At 36.9% G+C, this 19,273-nt stretch overlaps 1 protein-coding gene across 1 annotated transcript in view; it reads left to right on the top strand.

Annotated features, from left to right (window-relative positions):
* The first annotated feature begins 5,576 nt into the window (after nt 1-5,576).
* LOC135476910 (peripheral-type benzodiazepine receptor-associated protein 1-like) overlaps nt 5,577-19,273 on the top strand; it is a 152,548-nt gene continuing 138,851 nt past the window's right edge. The window contains exons 1-2 of the mRNA XM_064757055.1: nt 5,577-5,850; nt 15,064-16,089. Of these exons, the coding sequence (XP_064613125.1) occupies nt 15,115-16,089 (975 nt within the window). The 5' untranslated portion in view covers nt 5,577-5,850; nt 15,064-15,114. The remainder of the gene's footprint in view (nt 5,851-15,063; nt 16,090-19,273) is intronic.

Below are 19,273 nucleotides of genomic sequence, written 5' to 3'. Positions count from 1 at the left end.
TAACATGTTGAATGATTGAGATGTTAGCGAATTAATTTTAACAGTTAACACAACCAATTTGCTTTGCTCTCATTTAATTCATGAAGGGGCCTCTGTGGCTCACTTGGTTAGCCCTCTAGCTTGGCATAATGACCCAGGAGTCTCTCACCAATGCGGTCGCTGTGAGTTCAAGTCCAGCTCATGCTGGTTTCCTCTCCGGCCGTACGTGGGAAGGTCTTTCAGCAACCTGCGGATGGTCGTGGGATTCCCCCAGGCTCTTCCTGGTTTCCACCCACTATAATGCTGGCCGCCGTCGTATAAGTGAAATATTCTTGAGTAAAACGTAAAACACCAATCAAATAAATAAATAAATATACATTGAACAGGATGGATCCCGACCATTTCAGAAATCGTTACATGTGTGTATCTTCAAATCAGTCAAATAAATAAATTAATTAATTCATGAAAGTTGATCCAGACAGTGTTAACACAAACCGTAAGTTTTTAGTTGCTTCGTGGATTGCTGTAATGATCAAAGAATGATGAAACTTCTTTGCCTACTACACAGTATATCTCAAAATAATTAGTTGGTTAGTCAGAAGTTCAAACTTGATTCCAAATACATAGGTGATTATGTCATCTCGTCCTCAAATAATCCTAAACATATTAATACCATAAACATGCGCACTTTAAAGAATTATTTTAAAAAGATCTACATTGTATTTGTGTTGTGTGTATGCACTGAAAAATAATAAATACTGTTGTGTTTGTTCTTGTCAGGCTTAGTTTAGCCTGTTTTTTTTTTTTTTTGTTTTTTATTGGTTGTTTGTTTTTCTGTTCTGTTTAGGAATATTGTTAAGTTTTTCAAAAAATGAAACTGGTTATATGCTTGCTTTTTGCCTGCTTTGTATTTTGGTCATTTACAGCTGAGTTTACCAAGTGCTTGACTGTGACTAAAACTCATTTTTGCATTTTTTGTGTTTTACTGATGACATCGGAGTCAGATTGAACCTGACTTAGGGTTCAGGGCCCAGTTTTTCAAAAGTGTATTACCAGTTAAGTCTGGAATTAACTTAGCAGGGCTAAAGTGCCATTGGTTTTCATTAGACCTGGTATTAAAATTTAAGCCCGGCTTAACTCTTAATACACTTTTCAACAACCAACCCAACATGAAGTATGATGGACACATAAACTGAACATGTATGACTGCTTGTCATGCTGCTCAACTGAAGCAGTCAGCCAATGACATTGCATAATGAAATGTTAGCTTTGATGTAATTGGCTTAATAAAGAAAAGTGTGCGATGAGAAACTGTGAATTTAAGAAGCTACATGAACAGAGACCCGTCTTGTCTGTCTTTTCACATTTTTATAATATAGTCCAGCCTGCATTTTCATCTGATAGTTTTTTTCTAAAGTTGACAAATATTTGTTTGTTTATTTTTTTTTTTTTACGAACAGATGTAATCGCCTCTACCATTTGTCTTGCCTGGTACAATTTTTATTTTTTGTGATGTTTTAGCTTATATAAGAAACCTTCCTGCCCGGTTGTATGTGGGAAGGTCTGTCCGCAACCTGCAGATGGTTATGTGTTTCCCCTGGGCTCAGCCCAGTTTCCTGCCATCATAATGCTGGCCACCATAGTATTAAGGGAAATATTCTCGAGTACGGCATAAAACACCAATCAAAAATATAAATATATAAGAAACTATTTTGTGTCTTATTCTGATTTTACTGTTTCTTTTGCTTTATTAGATATAACAAGGCAAAATATGTAATTGTTAGGTTAACAGTGCATTCTTTTCTGTGTGGGTTTTTTTTTCTTTGTTGTTCTTTTCAGTGATTCGATCTACGAGCATAGGTGCATTTTCCATCAGACCAGGGTGAAAAAAAATAATTCCGCTACTAAGTCTTGTAAGGTAGCCTTTTTTCTGTACTCTTTAAGCATCATCTTACTTATCGCAGGATTGGGTTCAAACCTGGATCATGGAACTTTGGAAAAACGAGAAATAAAGGGAAATATGAATTTTTTTATGCCACTTGCTGTGTTTATTAACTTCAAAGACATTAGGTGCTTACTCAAATCTCAAAACACGCAAGCTGTGCTGATGTTATAATGTGTGGTTCACCTATTGCATGATGTTTGTTTCACAGTTACAAATATTTGCAATTTACGAGCTCAGAGTTTAAATTTTAATAAAGAATGCAGCTGGGATTGGAAATAAAATTTGTATGTTATGCATGCACCAATTATTCTTTGAAAAAGTGATATATGGATTGAAATATGACGTCTAACTTTAAATCGCTCAAATTGCCCCAGGGACAAAACTTATCTGGCTCTAATAAAATGAAAAATTAAACCTCCTCATTTAATACATTATAAGGTTAATGGCACACTGTGTAATCTGTATTCATGACATTGTTCCAAGATATTACCAGCGTTTTTGATAGATGGATACTATAATATGTTTCAGTGCATGCTTTAATGATATACCAAAAATGGCCAGTGTTGTGGAAGATAAAATCATTGTAGAGAGCTGGGTGATGAAAGTTAGTATGATAATTAAATAATCATTTTAAGGCTACATGTGGATATCATCATTAGAATATATCAAGCGTTGTTTTTATACATTAACAAATATTAATTAATCCTGAAATTTCTTTGGAAATCAGTTGTTTTTAATTGGTTAGCCTTTGAGTTTGCATTTTTGTGTGGAATGGAGCTTCATGTTTAACTGAGACCCTGTGAAGAAACTTTATTCCGAAGCAGCGAGATTTCATCTGTCTTTTAGAAATCGTGAATTTTTGTGGATCATTATTTCATTTAGTTGATGTGGTTACATCTTCAGACATGTTTTATGTGGAAACATTTTTTTTTTTTAATATGTGCTTTACATGTGAACAAATCGTTGGAAGTATTGTTGATGAATTTCATACATAAGTTGTTTCTTACACTGTACATGTATCACAAGTTTGCCGTAAGTCATTTTGTAGGGTTTCATTTTGGTTTTGTTTTGACTGTTTTTTATGTCATATTTGATGCTCATTCTAAAAATGTATATCTCGAAATCCAGTGAATGAATAAATGTTAAATGTCAAATTCAACCCAAAGAACTTATCTCTCTTCTTAAAGGTATGTTTAGCTGTCAGTTATATCCTTAGTTTTGTAACGGGAGTAGCTTCCAGTCTTATACTAGCAGTAGCTAGTGGGAATTTCCTTTTAGCTCAGTTGGTAGAGCGCTGGACTTCGGCTGCAGAGACCCGAGTTTGAATCCTCGTGTGACCCACATAGTGAAATAATTCAACCATTACAGTTACATTTGAAACATTTGTTTCTGGCATTTTGACAGAAATGAAGTCTTGTCAATTGTGGTTGTTAAAAAATATATTCATGTACATTTAATAAATGATCCTCAGATTTTTTGGCCACATCGGCATATTGTGAAGTAATTAATTTTCGTGTGGTTATAATTTTCAAAGATTTCGCTTGTCAATAATTTACAGCGAAATAACTAAGAACTAGTCTGAAGTCTTCTGTTATAGGAGAATTGCCGTCGGTAATCGCCGAAGTGCAGTTCGTACATTTCCGGTAGAACTCTTCTTCCCAGAAGGTAGCGAACAGTACAGTTCGTTTTCCGCTTGACGATCAGGAAACGGGAATGATGGACACAGATTCCGAGTTTACACGAACAAGCCGGCAGTTTTAACGACTCTCATTGGCTGAGAGGCAACACTCTCCCAGCATAAATTTCCGGGTGTTAAAGATGGAGGACGCGATGGATTCAGAGATTTATACCAGCTTTGCCATTTTCAAGTTTTGCATGTATGGCAAGGAAAAATCACAAAATTTTCAGCCTATAGTGTCATGTTTTTAAGTTTTTTTCTCCTTAAAAACCTGAAAATTTTCACCCTAAATAATGAAAACTACTGTGTGGTATCCTTAAAGCTGCAGGGGGGCCCAATATGGGAAGGCTTTCCAGCACACTGCAGATTGTTGTGGGTTTCTCTCTGGCTATGTGGGTTTCCCTCTGGCTATGTGGGTTTCCCTCTGGCTATCCCTCACGGTTTCCTCCCATCATAATGCTACCCGCATCATATAAGTAAAATATTCTGAAGTACGGTATAAACACCAATCAAATAAATGAAGAAATTTAAAACTGAAGTACTGGTTTACATAACAAAATGAGCTCAGCAGGTCTGTATTATTTTATGTTTTACTTTCTGATTCTTCAGAAGCACTGACAACAGCCATGCTGAAAATTTCAGCCTGTTGATAAGCAATGCAAAAACATGGTATTGATACGCAGAACTGCAAATAACGCTTGAATGTATTCAGAGCAAGTTATATATGAACGTTATACAAAGTGTCCGCTGTGCAGGAATTTCTATGGATGCCATGTTACATATCCACTTTATTAAACCATGAGCTGTGCCAGTGTTATTCTTGGCATGTGTTTTCAGGAGGCGTCTTATTAAATAAATTAAATATTCAATAGCAGAGTTATTCATGCAGATGACGAGCGCATGGTCGGGATTGTGTCACAGTTAATGCAGACTAGCTGTCAGGCGAGTCGCTGTCTGCATGGCCTGTCAGTCATTAGTGTTACAGACTATCTGTCAATGTGTCATGCGTTCACACCTTACTGCACACATAACACACATATCCTTACTTGGGATGGTAAAGTATGGAAGCCAGAAATGACCAAAAAGTATCACTACATGTATATAAATAAAGTATGAATACCGTACTTGTATTCGTGAGTGAAAAGACTTGAGAACTATATCTGAAAATATCTAATTTTTTTTTTCCTTGGCACTATATTGAATGCAATAAAATGTCCTTTTTGCATTTTCATTGCCAAACTCAATATTATTTTTGAATTTTGGAATAAATTTAAAAGAAATAGAAGAACTTGATGCTCAATCACTTACATCCAACATTATCTGTTGTCCTTTAAATAAGGTCACCTTAGAATTCAAGCATCTGACTACAAAAAAAAATTCTTAAAAAATAAAAACTATCGACACAGTATTCAAACAGTTTGAAAAAGTAAATTTTATACTGTACAATACATGTATATGTTAATTAGTACAAATGTCCATATTAATTAATGCAGATTAATTGGAAGAAAGTAGACCCAGTTCATTACATGCATTGATTCATAAAATGATAACCCATACTTAAACGTGACTGATTTATCTTTAATAAAATAAGACAAGCGTTGAATTAATTAGATCATAAATCGATCAATATAGATTGATTTGATAATAAAACTAAGCACATGATTCTCATTTTTTTCCCACTGTGGTAGGCATGCTTTTCACGTGTAAAAGTTAGAGGAAATATTTCACCATAAACACTTATTGTTTTTCAGTGTGTTATACAGCCATAACGTTTAACAGGCCAAAATAAAGGGATTTAAACAGCCCAGATTTCTGTCACGATTCGTGGGTGTCCCTCGTGACCCTCTGTGGTTGGCGACGAGGGCACTTATCCAGCCACGTGATCAAGCACAACTTCAGTGGGCCGGGTTTATTCACACAATGTGTCTTGTCATTTGTTTTGGCGTGTTGTCAAAACGTAAGGACTGTCAGTAAAATATATCATTATGTCTGCTAACAGGATTATACCCTGGAGTGCTACAGCACCTTGTTGATCGTTGGACACAGGCGGGAGGGCCGCAAGTTATCGGTACAACTTTGCGTTTACCGGGCGAGAAGACCTGTCCGGACCCGCGTGCTCACAACAACACTGACAACAAGTGACAGAACTATGCCTCAACAACGCCTCCAGAAAGTTTAGGGAGAAAGTGTCTTTCTTAATGATTATCATTTCCAGTATTGACGTCAACACCCAAGGACTCACTTTGTGGTAATTAAGTTTTGTTTACTCTTGAGTGTCGACCTTTAAAGAGAGAAAAAGTTATCACCAGTTTGCCAAGTTCCGATGTTTACGATCCGATTTTGGTGAATGAATGAGAAGCACTGGTCAAAGTCCAAAATGTCTTTAAAGTTCTTAATTTGCTTTATAGATTTTAAGTGGGTTTAATATTGCTCTGCATGCAAGGTAGTTGACTAATTTAATAGCTAGGCCTATTTGAGGCAGGTTAAGGGTAAGGCTGTGTTCTAAGGTATGTGGATTTGTTTTGTTTTCTTACCACAAGGCTACCAGTAGTGGAAAGTTTCCTCACTGAGTTAATGGCTGTTTTAAACATTCATAACCGGCATAATACATGTCTGTGGCTTGAAGGACTGAATTATAAGTAATTTTACATACTTACGTTTAATTATTAACGTAAACGAGTTATACAAACCATGTTTAAAAGAGACAGTGACAAAAAACAACATACTTTCCATTATATATAGGCCTATATATATATATATATATATATATATATATATATATATATATGTAACATCTACCAGCCTATGGAATTTTTTAGCCTACCAGCCTATAGAGATGTATTTGGTATATTGCTATTATGTCAGATGTATTAATGTCTGTGAAGGAGGCATATTTAATCATAACATTCTCTTGATTGGTTACTATTGGTTTTGATTAATCATTACATTCTCTTGATTGGTTACTATTGGTTTTGATTAATCATTACATTCTCTTGATTGCTTACTATTGTAAGGCTTGAAATATTGCCCCACCATCCTGCGTGTCCAGTTTTTGTTCCCTGCCTCAGAAGTGGAAGGTAGACATGGAAATTAGGCTGTCCTTCTGTCTGGTCTGTTGATCCTTGTCCCATCTATATTGTGAATGGGATATCTGATAAAGCCATTCAAGGAAACGCTTTCAAAAGTGGAATTGTCCTGACCTTGCCATTGTTGTGACGATGAACGGGATGACTTTTTTGCAGTAATCCATGACCCAAGATGGCTGCTGTCAGTTGTCGTTGTCTTTGTCAGTTGTCATTGACTATTGACCTACATATTTTCATACGTCGTTGGCTTTTCCCTGGTATGGACATGATGTAATTCTGAATCAATTCCTAGTCATTTTTGAAACATTGGTTGGAATTGCTTTTTATTGCCCTCTGTGATCCCAAGATGGCTGCCTTTGGTGCTCACCCATCTAAACTTTCATTCATTTGTCTTACGTCCTATATCCTTTGATAGATGTACACACTCATTCTCCAATGAAAGACCTGCTATAGTGCCTCACAGCTTTTTTTTTTTTTTTTTTTTGGGGGGGGGGGGGATATTTGTAGGGGGGGGGGGGCATTATCATGTATTGTAAATAGAACCTTATAGTACATGTAGATAAGAATTTTGAACTCTATACACTGACGTGAAACTGTTCTATTACTGCTCGATATTGGGTAAACTTATTACGGTGTACTGATTCGTATGGCATTTGAAATATTCCCAGCTGAATCCACAGGTAGAGTATGACATTGGTAAAATCAATAGCTATAGGTGCGTAATGGCAATTAGTAATGGATTGTATCTAAGAAATCCCCTATCCAGAAAGACTGTATTCTTAAAAGTATAGCTGGATAATATATGTACGTGCAGCACGAGGTTAATGTGCAGATGATTTATTGATTTGACGATTTAAGTTGGGGGGAATTGATGAGCCTCCGTGGCTCATTTGGTTAGCTCACTAGCGCAGTGCAATGACCCAGGAGCCTCTCACTGATGCGTTCTCACTGTGAGTTCAAGTCCAGCTCATGCTGGCTTTCTCTTTGTCTATTCATGGGAAGGTCTGCTAGAAACCTGCGGATGGTCATGCGTCTCCACCGAGCTCTGTCCGGGTTCCTTCCACCATAATGCTGGCAGCCGTTGTATAAGTGAAATATTTTGAGCACGGCGTAAAACACCAATCAAATAAATAAATAAATATTCCTTAGTGGGCTTGTTTGCATAGTTGAAGTGCTACTTCAGTCCTAAGTGAAGCTAGGTGGAAATGGTGATTTATTTATTTATTTGATTGGTGTTGTACGCCGTACTCAAGAATATTTCACTTATACGATGGCGGCCAGCATCATGGTGGGTGGAAACCGGGCACAGCCCGGGGGAAACCCACGACCATCCACAGGTTGCTGGCAGACCTTCCCACTTTCGGCCGAAGAGGAAGCCAGCATGAACTGGACTTGAACTCATAGCGACCACATTGGTGAGAGACTCCTGGGTCATTACGCTGCACTAGCGTGCTAACCGACTGAGCCACGGAGGCCCCATGTGGAAATAGTGAAATGATATGAAGTGTGCCCTAGGGAAGAGAGCTGATATGAAGTGTGCCCTAGGGAAGAGAGCTGATATGAAGTGTGCCCTAGGGAAGAGAGCTGATATGAAATGTGCCCTAGGGAGGAGAGCTGATATGAAGTGTGCCCTAGGGAAGAGAGCTGATATGAAATGTGCCCTAGGGAAGGGAGCTGATATGAAGTGTGCCCTAGGGAAGAGAGCTGATATGAAGTGTGCCCTAAGGAGGAGAGCTAACATGAAGTGTGCCCTAGGGAAGAGAGCTGATATGAAGTGTGCCCTAGGGAAGGGAGCTAACGTACATCATGGATCAAAAAGATTTACGATGAGTAACACTGTCTAACCCCCAGTGAGTGAAGAGTCCTCAGAAACAAAATCTTTGGCAGTTTCTGTGAAATTTTCTTGATGTAACGTGATAATATTCCTTTTGTGACGATGAAACGGGTAGATGTGATCTCAAGTAAGGCAGTTATGCTGGAATGACGTGATGCACATTTGAGAGTATGACGTCATCTATTACCATACGCCAACGATGGCTGATGCCAAGTGTTCTTGCATGACGTCACACCAGGCCACTATTGGAAGCGAGAGAAAACTTTTGTTTCCGTGTCATCCTCCGAAACTAACAGCAGCAGTGTTAATACATTGCAATTTTTGTACAATTTAGGAAAGCAAATGTCGGTCCTTATCATTTGACCTTGCCTTTGAGACATACAAGCCTTCACACTGTAGTAGCTCGTTAACAATGATTTGTTACAATGCATAATTTCTGTCAGTAGAGTTACACCCCTTTCTATAATGACTTATCTGCAGTGTTAAAAAAAATCCATTTTTAATTACATTACCTAGATATCATATTCAAAGTTTTTGCATAAATTTCTTATTTTTTTGCATTATTGATTTTTTTTATTTCCTAATGATATAATAGTATTCCAAGCACAGATCTATGTCCGCATATTCCAGAACTGAGTGAATATTCAAAGAGACGTAATACGAAAGGAGTAGGGAGCTTGCAGATTGATACAGCTCAAATAAAAGAATGTGTCTGAGTGACTAAGGAGGGATCAATATTTATATATCAGTAGGGTCAATTCTGTACAGCGCAGCTGTTGGCCGTGCTCATGGTTCATGTTAGCCTGACATCAATATGCCTTGCAAATTGAAGGGAGCAAATCACGGAGAGAAAACCTGGAGAATTCATGGATCGGCTTAAGCCATGAAATGCGTCCAATTCAAATTACGATGAAGACTACAGGATTTTGGCACAAAACCCTTCAAACCTTGACCGAAGTTTGGTCAGTGAAAGGATTACATGCATTTGCAGCGCAAGGGGAAATTCAACAGGTACACGCAAAGGTTGAGTTTCTAGCTAAAACAGCCGAGCTCCACTACACTGACTGATTCATGACATCAGCTGATGTTAAAATTTGAGCGCAACAGTTGTGCAGCTGTAATGTAGTGTAGGTAGAGATCAGGACCCAGTTTCACAAAGATGTCATATACTGATTTATTTATTCGTGTGGTTGGTGTTTTATGCTGTACTTAAGAATATTTCACTTATACAACCAGCATTATGGTGAGAGGAAACCGGGCAGAACCCAGGGGAAACCCACAACCGTGTTATATACATGAATATGCATGAATATGTAAAACTGTGGTATAATAGTTTGTATTTCTCAGGTAAAAGTCTACATATATATATATATATATATATATATATATATATATATATATATATATGTTCATGTTTATTGTACTTGTGTAGAATAAAATTATTAGGTTCTAGATGTTCTTAAGTGGAGTTAAATTTAAATCCAGTTTTTAACTGGAAAGAAAGTATCATATTTTATTGTCTTGTTGTTATACACATGTACTGTCTTGAGTTGTTTCCAAGTTTGGATCATGAATGCTCCCACATGTACTTAGTAATGTCCAGTGTGCAAAGACAAATCACAGACATCCTACATTTTATGTGTAGGTCTTACGTGTCTCTGTGGTCAACTGGTTTACATAAAACTGCAGCCATCTTGCATGCATAGGCCATGGTACACGGTTATAACATTAGAAATACCTTGCAATAATGGGTCATGGAGGTACATGTATATAACATAAGAAATACCTTGCAATAATAGGTCATGGAGGTACATGCATATAACATTAGAAATACCTTGCAATAATAGGTCATGGAGGTACATGTATGTAACATTAGAAATACCTTGCAATAATAGGTCATGTTTATTTTAGCAGTAAGTGGGGCTTAGGCTCTAATTGTTTGTATTTTATGTTTATTTTTGGTGCATTACTGTATATATGTGTATTATGTTTTGGTATGTGTTGGCTGGGAAGGGATAGTTCACATACACTCTGTTTGACCTGAAATGTTTTCTGTGACAAAGTTACTCATTTTGCCCGATTCTGAGAGTTTTATTGATCATAGAAAACTTTTCTGAAGAGTGTTTTTTATAAGGTAAGATGATATCCTGCTGGAAAATGTAAGTTTCGGCAACAAACGTGATATTTTGTCGCCTTTATTTGCCTCTAAAAATGCACCTTTATGGCAATTTTTCAAGTCAAATGCAGTCATCCCAATAATTCGGTAATATTAAATACAGACATTGAAGTGAAAATCAATGTGACATTGCATACTACATGCACTTGTAAACTGGACAACAGTTTGCTGAGTTGTCCTCAAGTACAGCGAATGCTGATCTAATCCAGATTAAACCAGCGGATGGTCGTGGGCTTCTCCGCCGTTCTCTCTCCGGTTTCCTCACACCATAATGTTATTCGTTGCCAGATATGTCAAAGTGAAAAATTGTTACGTATGGCATAAATCACCAGTCAAATAGTTAAAAGAAATAAATCAATCAATTTAATTCATTTACCCTTGGTCTAGAGTCGTGAGTTCAAACCCAACTCTTGATGGATCATGTACGACTGCAGCTTACACTTAAATGTTACCTTTATTTGCAAAGCAAACCTATCCCGCAACTGCATGTAATGGGAGTTTCTAGTTCGAATCGATAAAGGTAAAAAATGTCTAATTGTATCATGTGGCCTGTCAAAAATGTTAGGCAACTATTTTCGACCACATCTACTGTAACACGGGCATCAGAAAAAAAACTTTCATAAAAAGTAATTCAGACTAGACGAACATTTGGAAAAAATTGAGGTGCTGAACGTTTGTGAACTTGAGAAGTTCCTAAGGAAAAGAGTTTATGTGGAAACTCTGGAAAATGGTGAGACAGGTGATCAGTAAATTAATGTCCACAAAGGTTGCCTAACACTTCTTACATGAATTTACACAAAAAGGTATTCTCTGCCCGGTTTCCTCCCACCATAATGCTGACCACCGTCATATAAGTGAAATATTCTTGAGTACGGCGTAAAACACCAATCAAATCAAATCAAAAAGTTATTTACATATACATACAATATATATGAAACATAGATGAACCTGATAGGTGATCACCGACCATATACAGCATAGTGCAACATTGAAAATTCTATATTTGATCAACAGAGGCATATTTTAACATAATAAAAACTTCAAATTTTTTTTTTTTGAAAACATTGACATTCTGTAATTTTTCAACATGAATAGGGAGTCAGGTTCCACAGTGTCACCCCAAAATATCTAAAAGAATATTTAAGGGCATTAGTTCTAGGTTTTGGAGGACTGAGGTCCATGGATGTTGTACATGGAAGGTTATTTTGATAGACAGTTGATGTGTAGGTAAACTGGCTGGACAAGTAGCTTGGGGTTAGTTCATTAAGACATTGAGTGATTCAGGTTGTCTTACATGAAGTTTAGTTGGAGATCAGTTGACTCGCAGCATTGGGTATAATCTTTTGATCTCACTCCACAAGTGAACATATTTGCGTTGCATGATGAAAAGTTTGTCAGTTATTTGCCCAAGGCCAAGGGTTGGTTCGCTTTGAATTTTTCTCTTATATATCCGCAATACTCACTTCTGTGATTTGGGTGAAGTACTGGTGGGTAATATTATAAACTGTTGTATTATGCATATCATTCCGCTTACAATATGTATGTCAGAGACCTATATAAATACAGAATAACAACTGTGTTAACTGTCTGACTGTCAGCTGTCAAATTATTGAAACATTGATTCAACATACATTTGGATCTGACTGTGTGAAATATCAAAGAACCTCATGTTTGTCTGTGCTTATAGATTTCGCAGCTGCATCAATGCTAAACAATGCTAAACTTTAGCTGAAATAAACTTTAGTTGAAATACAGTATATTTAGTGTACATTTATTATAATTTAGACAGTGTACAGTAGTCTGGGTCATCTATTTACATGTATGTACCAGTATTAGTTTGTAACCTACAGCACCCTAATCCCTGAACCTTTTCACATGTGAAAGAGCAAATTTCAGAGCAATTTATGCACAGTTGTAATTTGAGTTTGAAGACAAAACTACATTGGTTGGATTGGCCATTTCCCGGGCTTCACAAAAAGTATAATTATTACAGTCTACAAAGAAGAATGCCTTCAGACTATGTTTAAATTAACACTTTGCAAACATGCAAATTACAGTACATGTACCTTGACAGAAAGGTTAATTGAATCTTAGTGCTGTATTACATCACGTAAAGTTAAGTTTCTTGTACTTTATGATAACCTAAATCCGGATTATGAGCAGAAGTAAACTAAACTTTGAACTAAGAGGATTTTTAGAACGAAAGCTGATTTCGGTATTAATGGCACTCATGACAAAATTACCAAATCCATGCTTCTAGCGTGTAACCAACTTTATATGTAACTCCACGGCTAAATGTGCTAAAATGTAGACAAATTCAACAGGCTATAACCCTCGGGCAATAAAGGTTGTGAATTTTTAGTACATGTGTACTTGCATGGAGTCAGTTGTTCAAACAATGTATTAAAAATATTATAACTTAGGTCAAGTCTTCACAACAGCTGTCTCTTCCAAATGCACCCTTGTTAAAAATTTGACACCTGTTTATTGGAATCTTGCGATGGAAGTATTGTGTGGTTAATGATTGATGAAAATTAGAACTACCAGAATTCTTATATTATTTTTACTTGAAATGGACTTCTTCATTCTCTCATGGAGTGGCTGCCATATTGTTTTGATTTATTTATTTATTTGATTGGTGTTTTACGTTGTATTCAAGAATATTTCACTTATGCAATGGCAGCCAGCATTATGGTGGGAGGAAACTGGGGGAAACCCACAACCATCCGCAGGTTGCTGCCAGACCTTCCCACGTACCATATTGTTTTGAGCCTGGAGGCCAATACAAATTGTGTTGTCATGAGTTGTGTTGGGTCAGACTGAAAATATAGAATACTGTAATTCTTAAACCTTTTTGCATGTTTGTGAGGTTTTATTCAAGCTTATTCTTAAGGTATTATTTTTTTGCTTACTGATAAAATTTGTGAAGCTCTGAAACTGGCCAATCCAACCATTGTAGTTGTATCTCCAAAATCAAGTTAAAAATGTGCATAAACCGCACTGAAAGTTAACATATATACGTTCACTTAATGACCAAGACTTGACAATGAAGTGAGAGTGTTCAGCATATCATCCTATATTATGATATACTAAAAACACAAATGTACGAAAATTCCTCAAACTTTTCAAATATACAAGAACAACTTTCAGTGCAGTTTATGTACGTTTTTACTTTGATTTTGGAAATAAAACTACACTGGTTTGATTGGCCAGTTACGAGGCATCGCAAAAAGTATAATTTTATCCGCCAACACAGAATAAGGCTTTCAGAATATGCTTGAATAAACACCGTACAAACATGCGAAAAAGTTGATGAATAGACAGTAAGTCTCTGTGTCATGTTTTTAATTTTGTTGAGTGTAGGTGTATATGCAGGTGTCAAATGGAAGCTTCAATCCAGGCTGTTAATTAATTCCTGACTTTAATGCTTTGTATGTGTTTGAACAATTGAGCCTTGTGCCTTGAAGAACTTCAAATGTCAAGCGCTCTGGAGTCAACCTCACTCAAATGCAAGATTCTGTACAAACATTGAACTTGCTAGGTCACTAGCTGACAGCCTGGGTGGAATGTCCTGTCAACATTTTTACCTGTCAAATGCTTCCTTTGTGTGTAGGGTCATCACGTTGTCAACTAGCCAAACTCAGTGCTTATCAGTCTTCTTATATGATCTAGTCCAGAAACGTTTAACACCTGGGTGTTCAAGTAGGTCATTGTTTACAATACTTGTTGTCAGTTTTATGGCAGACTCCATTAAATACCACTCATGTAACTGCATTCTGCATTTTTCAAAAGAATGAGGATCCTGGTCTCTAGCTTTACTCGTTGATCCAAGAGTTGAACTGAATACTTAAAAGCGAAAGTTGAAAACATCAACAATATTCAAAATATAAATTCTTGAGTATACATATATGTTGTCATTCACCAACCTTTCTGCATGTTTGCAAGGTGTTTATTCAAGCATATTCAGAAGGTATTACTCTGTGTTGACTGCTAAAATGATACTCTTTGTGAAGCCCTGAATCTGGCCAAACCAACCAATGTAATTTTGTCTTCGAAAAATCAAATAAAAAATGTGCATTAATTGCATTGAAAGTTGCTCTTTCATATGCAAAAGGGTTGAGCAATTAGGGTAGCATTAAATATAGCAATCAGTCATCAAAAAAGAATGTCGAGAATTTGACTGGCCGATTGACAGACTGACTGACTGACTGACTGACTGTTCTAAAGTCAGACTGACTAACAGAATAACACTTAAAAACCCAACATCTGTTAGATTAAACTTGATCATTTATTGAAATAAGAAATTAAAAAATTCTGATGAATAATAATGTAGGTTGCTGTTCACTTTTATATTTGTTGTTCCAGATCACCATGGTAACTGAGGGCTAAGCGGAAGAACTGGGTGCATTTCCCACGATGCTCCGCAGCGATGCCATGGAGGTAACAGCCAGTGGGTATGCAAGTGGGCGTCTACCTTACGACATTGCCTTGTTTGATAACTACCCTCAGCGAGACTACAAGCGCGTGGCAAGCCCGGCAAAGTCAGAGGGAGGTCACAGAGCGGTAACCCTTGACGACATGCGAAATAAACTTTCCCGCATGAAAAAGGAGTTGGAGTTGGAAAGAGCACGGAATAGACAGTACATCTCTGAGCGCGAGCAAGGTAGTCGTCATCTTAAGACAATGTACGAAAGAGAATGGTCTAGGAAACTCGAAAGTCTTGAAAATAAGTTGAAAGCAGACATGGAGAAAAAAGTGGCTACGATGAAAGAGGGGCTTTCGAAAGAGAAAGATTTGGAGCTTCGACAGGTCTTGCGCTATAAAGACGAGGAAGTGAAAAATATGCAGACCCATTTCGCTCAGGAGAAAGAAGATGCTGTGCGAGTGGCCCTGGAGCTTCAGAAGATTTCGCTCAGTCGTGAGAACTCTGTGTCGTACGATCAAGATGAAGATCTGGTGGAATCTCTGAAGTCAGAGTTAGAATCTGTGAAATTGACAAACAAGGAGCTAGAAAAAAAGTACAAGGAGAAATGCGCTTCGGATAATGTGAAAGACGCTGAAATCAAACGAATGCGTGAAGAACATGACCTAGATTTGAGCAGAGTCATGCAAGAGTCCAAGATCGCTGTTTTACGGGATCTACACGAAATGAAAATCAAAGAAAAGCTCCTCCAAAAAACAGAGAGCTCCTCTTCAGAAACTCAACCTACTGAGAGGCGGGTGAAGTCTGAAACAGCCCGAGGGAGAAGTTCTGACAAAGTTCTAACGAGGCAAGAAAAAGCGAACATTGAATCTGCACTTCTGCACACCAAATCACTGTCAACCAATCACACGTTTACTATAGAGGATTCGTCGGATACAGAATCAGCAAAGAGACCAAACAGCAGTAAGGTAAGTTTGAATTAATTCATATGTACATCATATAAGTAGGAACACATATCAGTTTTGAATCAGTTAGTACAAGGGGAACTCTGAATATATACATGAAGGAGTCACGAGTCTTGTGATTTAATACATTATGAGACACAGTGTTTGGGGATTTATTTGTTTCAAGAGCTCGAAATAAAAATGATGCACAGACCTCAGATTGAGCTCTGGTCATCATGAAGAAATCATAAAAAATCGTGAAAATATTCATGATTTCAGATTCATAAACTGTTGTTTGTTGCATTACGTTCACATCCGTGTTACTTGACGATGTCCCTAATTGCAGTCTAATACATTTCACACCATTAAACCATATTGTATGACCTAAATTTCTGCCAAGGTTATGACTCTGGATTGTCAAACACCTTGACCATTGCACAAATATTCTTTATTTGTTACATGTAACAACACAAACATTTAATTCTTCTGTATAGACTGTGTTTGGCATTTATGGTGCATTTGTTGCAGAAAGGTGAGCTCATGTAATCTTTTTGCAACATTTATGATGAATTAGTTGCAAAAAGGTTACATGTGCTCTTAGGTGTATACATTTATGGTGAATTAGTTGCAAAAAGGTTTCATAAGTTTTCAGGTGTATACATTTATGGTGAACTAGTTGCAAAAAGGTTTCATAAGTTTTCAGGTGTATACATTTATGGTGAATTAGTTGCAAAAAGGTTTCATAAGTTTTCAGGTGTATACATTTATGGTGAATTAGTTGCAAAAAGGTTTCATGAGTTCTCAGGTGTATACAGTTATGGTGAATTAGTTGCAAAAAGGTTTCATAAGTTCTCAGGTGTATACATTTATGGTGAATTAGTTGCAAAAAGGTTTCATGAGTTCTCAGGTGTATACATTTATGGTGAATTAGTTGCAAAAAGGTTTCATAAGTTCTCAGGTGTATACAGTTATGGTGAATTAGTTGCAAAAAGGTTTCATAATTTCTCAGGTGTATGCATTCTCAAGCTACATGTACATGTGTCAGGCTTTTTTCCTTATAGTGGCCTTTTTCTGGTTTCCTTGCACCATAATGCCGGCTGCCGTTATATACGTGAAATATTCTTGAGTACAGCGTAAAACACCAGTGACATCAATAAATAAATAAATATAGTGGCCTTTGGCTTTGGTTGATACTCAGGAAATAAAATGAAGAGTCGAGGTAAATTATTATCCAAGGGGTTTATTAGAAGTTGGTGACCAGGTACCAGCAGCCTGTTTATACATATACCCGAGTCAGATTTTGAGCAGACCTGGGCACTGTTTCTCAAAGGGATCATAACATTACGCCGGCCTAATCACCATGACATCTCATACTGAATCATACGCCGCCTTGGTATATGGTGGACTTGTTTTTCACCTTAACGCCGACGACGAGAAAATTGTGTTGTTATTTCAGACGTTATCTACATGAAGTTGAGACTTTCAGATGTCTACTGACATGTACCTGGATTTGAGTGAATGATCGATTGATCAGTTTTGTCCAGGGTTTCCCTTTGACCATTAACTCACTCAAGTCCCTTTTTTGTTTTGAACCATGGTTGAAGACTGACTTTTTTGAGTGGGTTACCTCCCCTTGTTTTCTAGACGACGCACGATGGTCAAACTTCAAATGTCATTCTGATCCAGACGTGTCATTATAAAGCAATTATGCGGCTTATTAGCTTACGCAACTTCAATTCTTCTGTATAGATCGTTGGGAATAACAAATACTTTTACATCATGGATAGAAAAGGAAGGTTGTATTTTGGTTTACTAGACTTATAATTGGCTTTCAATTTATCATATTGTTCACAAGTGCGATCCACAAGCGAACGTTGCATTGTGGAAATCTTGTGCGGCCTCATATGCATGTTATCTCAATGAGCAGAGAGTTTAGACCATTGATGGATTTCTTCTTATAATTGTCGTAATTGACTTTTTTCTGAAGATACAGACCCAGGAGGTTTAGTTTTTGAATTTGGCTGAACCAACTCAAAAATTCTGAATTTCTTTCTGTGGTGTCTCCTTTTCAGCTTGGCATGTAAAACTCCACTTTAATAGCACATATTAAGAGGTTTAATATTATAGGTCACCTGATGCCCACACTTTCTGATAAGAAAATAGCCAAACTTTACAAAAAACTAGCTAGTGGCCCTGTAATGTGGATGAATCAACCAGAATCAAACAAAATGTATCACAAGAAAAATGCTAAACTATAGTTGAAATACAGTGATTCTCTGGGTGCTTTTCCAGGGTAAATTTGTAAATTGACCTGCTCAAGTCAGTAGCAGAAGGTCAGGAATGGTGGTTAAGCCTGATTACAGGTGTGTACAGGTAACAGTTTACCTGGAGACTAAACCCCTCCAGAATTCAATCACCAACAGCTTTAACACTGCTCATGGAAAAATATTTACACCTAAGGACAAATCAGTATTATTGTTTGTACTGATGTAAGCGTGGCAAAAATTATAGTGGGTTATTACTGAAAGAGGCTAGACCTACATGTACGTGTATATAGGGGTGATTAGTTCATTGATCAAATTCATTTTTCTGTATTTTCCAAGAATAGTTCAAGATAATATGTTTTGGAAAATATCAGATTTGCACCTGTTGCATTTATAGTGTTGAAATAATACTAAAATTTGATAAAGTTACAATCCAATTTTTAAATTATGAATTGTAGGAACTTATTTGCCTGATTTTGAATGTTTATATGTGCACAAACTTAGCTGATATTTTGTGAAAAGTAATTATTTGGGCAATTCTAAAATAGTAGCAATAATTCCGTAGATTTTTTGACAAAAATGTGCTGTATGTAACCATGTTACTGTTTTGATGTAGTGTATGCTCTCAAAAATATAGTTTAATATAGAATGTAGAGGATCTGTTATAAGAATGAGGGTGGACAAATTTGATGTTTATGGTCACTGGCCATTTTGTGTGATATATTCAGTTTGAGTTAATTACTATCAGAATTAAGTCAGAATTTGCCATTGTGAAGTTTTCATGGGCAGGCCGGTGTGTATCGTGTATGACAGGTGCTGTTGGTTCATTACATACTGGTGTTCCTCTCTTAAAGTTGTCAAATATTTGTTTGTTCCAAGTTTTGTGTGAGGCATACAGTGGATAAAAAGGTATTGGTGAACTAATTAGGTTATAGACTGTTTAA

The sequence above is a fragment of the Liolophura sinensis genome, chromosome 10 (assembly GCF_032854445.1).
Source record: "Liolophura sinensis isolate JHLJ2023 chromosome 10, CUHK_Ljap_v2, whole genome shotgun sequence".
In the NCBI taxonomy this organism is placed as follows: Eukaryota; Metazoa; Mollusca; class Polyplacophora; order Chitonida; family Chitonidae; genus Liolophura; species Liolophura sinensis.
This window is presented reverse-complemented; position numbering and strand designations above follow the sequence as displayed.